Source organism: Hermetia illucens, chromosome 5 (genome assembly GCF_905115235.1).
Source record: "Hermetia illucens chromosome 5, iHerIll2.2.curated.20191125, whole genome shotgun sequence".
NCBI lineage: Eukaryota > Metazoa > Arthropoda > Insecta > Diptera > Stratiomyidae > Hermetia > Hermetia illucens.
In genome coordinates this window covers 11,936,316-11,937,779 of record NC_051853.1, presented here as the reverse complement: position 1 = coordinate 11,937,779, position 1,464 = coordinate 11,936,316, and the positions used below count along the sequence as shown (strand labels likewise).

General features: G+C 38.6%; 1 protein-coding gene across 1 annotated transcript; it reads right to left on the bottom strand.

The window, feature by feature from the left end:
- Window positions 1-293: 293 nt before the first annotated feature.
- LOC119656946 lies at window positions 294-1,076 on the bottom strand. The gene is made up of 4 exons (XM_038063659.1): window positions 999-1,076; window positions 754-912; window positions 527-697; window positions 294-470 (listed from the first exon to the last, which is right to left on the bottom strand). Exons 1-4 carry the CDS (start codon window positions 1,074-1,076, stop codon window positions 294-296), a joined length of 585 nt encoding a protein of 194 aa, XP_037919587.1.
- Between the last annotated feature and the right edge of the window lie 388 nt (window positions 1,077-1,464).

Here is a 1,464-nt window from a genome sequence, read left to right as displayed (position 1 = left end):
ATTGAGGGCTTCCTATTCACAATGAAATTCACCATCTTTTTGGGTTTTTGGGATAACTCTCCCCTCTTAGCCGACTCCGGCCATTCAGGATGGTCTTTTGACCAGCGCAATTCCATTTTGTCATTACATGAAACGTCAAAAAAGGCCCCATAGAATGTTTAACCATAAAAACGAATTCCAGTTGCTTGATTTATTATAAGTAGGTGGGATTGTGAAAAAAATTAGAATATTCCAAAAAAAAACTGTGCAATTAACAACTTTTTTTCTTGCAATAAGAACAATTGAAAGTTCAATTAGAAATCCAGCTTAGCAGCACCTTTTGGTTTCACTTCAATAAAAAATTTCACATTTGCAACTGACACACGTTGTGGACCATTTCGAACGTGAATATCCAGCCTTGCTTGTCCTTCAGGGAGAGCGGGTGGAAGATATTCCTCTCCAAACACAAGGTCGGTTATATTGATCACACCCTAGAAGGTTGGAGACATTAGAGTTTTGAATTTCTAGTCAGTTTCGTTAGACTCACTGAATAAGGGCATTGGTCTCGCAAATTACTGGTTTTTTTCAAATACGGCCACAGGATTTTTATCAAAGGACTCTTGACAGTTCCATTTAAAAATCGGCAAAAATCGTCTTCATAATCACCTATGCTTCGTCGATAAGCGTTGTTAATTCTCTGATTGTAACTAATGCGAACCTATTTTAAAAGAAATATTCTGTGGTTGATACGATGTGAGGAACTACGGCACTTACGTATATGTTGTTGAGGATCACGTTCGGAAGAAGTGTGATCCGGATAGTGTGAGCCTTCACAGTGCGATTTAAGCTTCGAGTTGAGCATGTGTAGTTGTGGGCCAATTTAGGACTGACTTGGTCACAGGAGACCCTGTACGCGTTAAAAGAATACAAGTCCTGTAAAAGAGTGTAGGTGCAGAGAATGAAAAGAATGAAGGCTTACAACCCTGAACGTGGGTTTTATGCGGAAACACAGATCGTACCTTTGCGCGGCAGCTATAAGCGAATACAAAAAGCAGAAAGGAGCCATTAAAAACTCTACCACTTATAACTTTGCCCATTTTCACTTATTGGTCCTATTACGGAGCAAACTCTTGTGTGGATAACAGTGAGCTGATAGAATGTTTAATTACCACCGTAACCCATAATAGATGCAGATCATTCAAAAAGACAAAATGATAGCAATTAGATTATAAACGGTTGAGCATGCAGTCGAAATTATAGCAGTTACATGTTCTTTTTGGGACAAAGATAGGTCAAAAATGAAAATTAGGCTACTCGAAATAATTATAGACTCATTAATTTTGTGTTCACATATTAACAGTTGCCAAAAGTAGTAATATCACCCATGCCGAGAGGGATCGGGAAGGGACGATTTTCCACGGACCCAGAGTTTCCTCGATAGCTCCGAGTAGAAACTTCAACTAAATTATACTTTTAGCAATATAG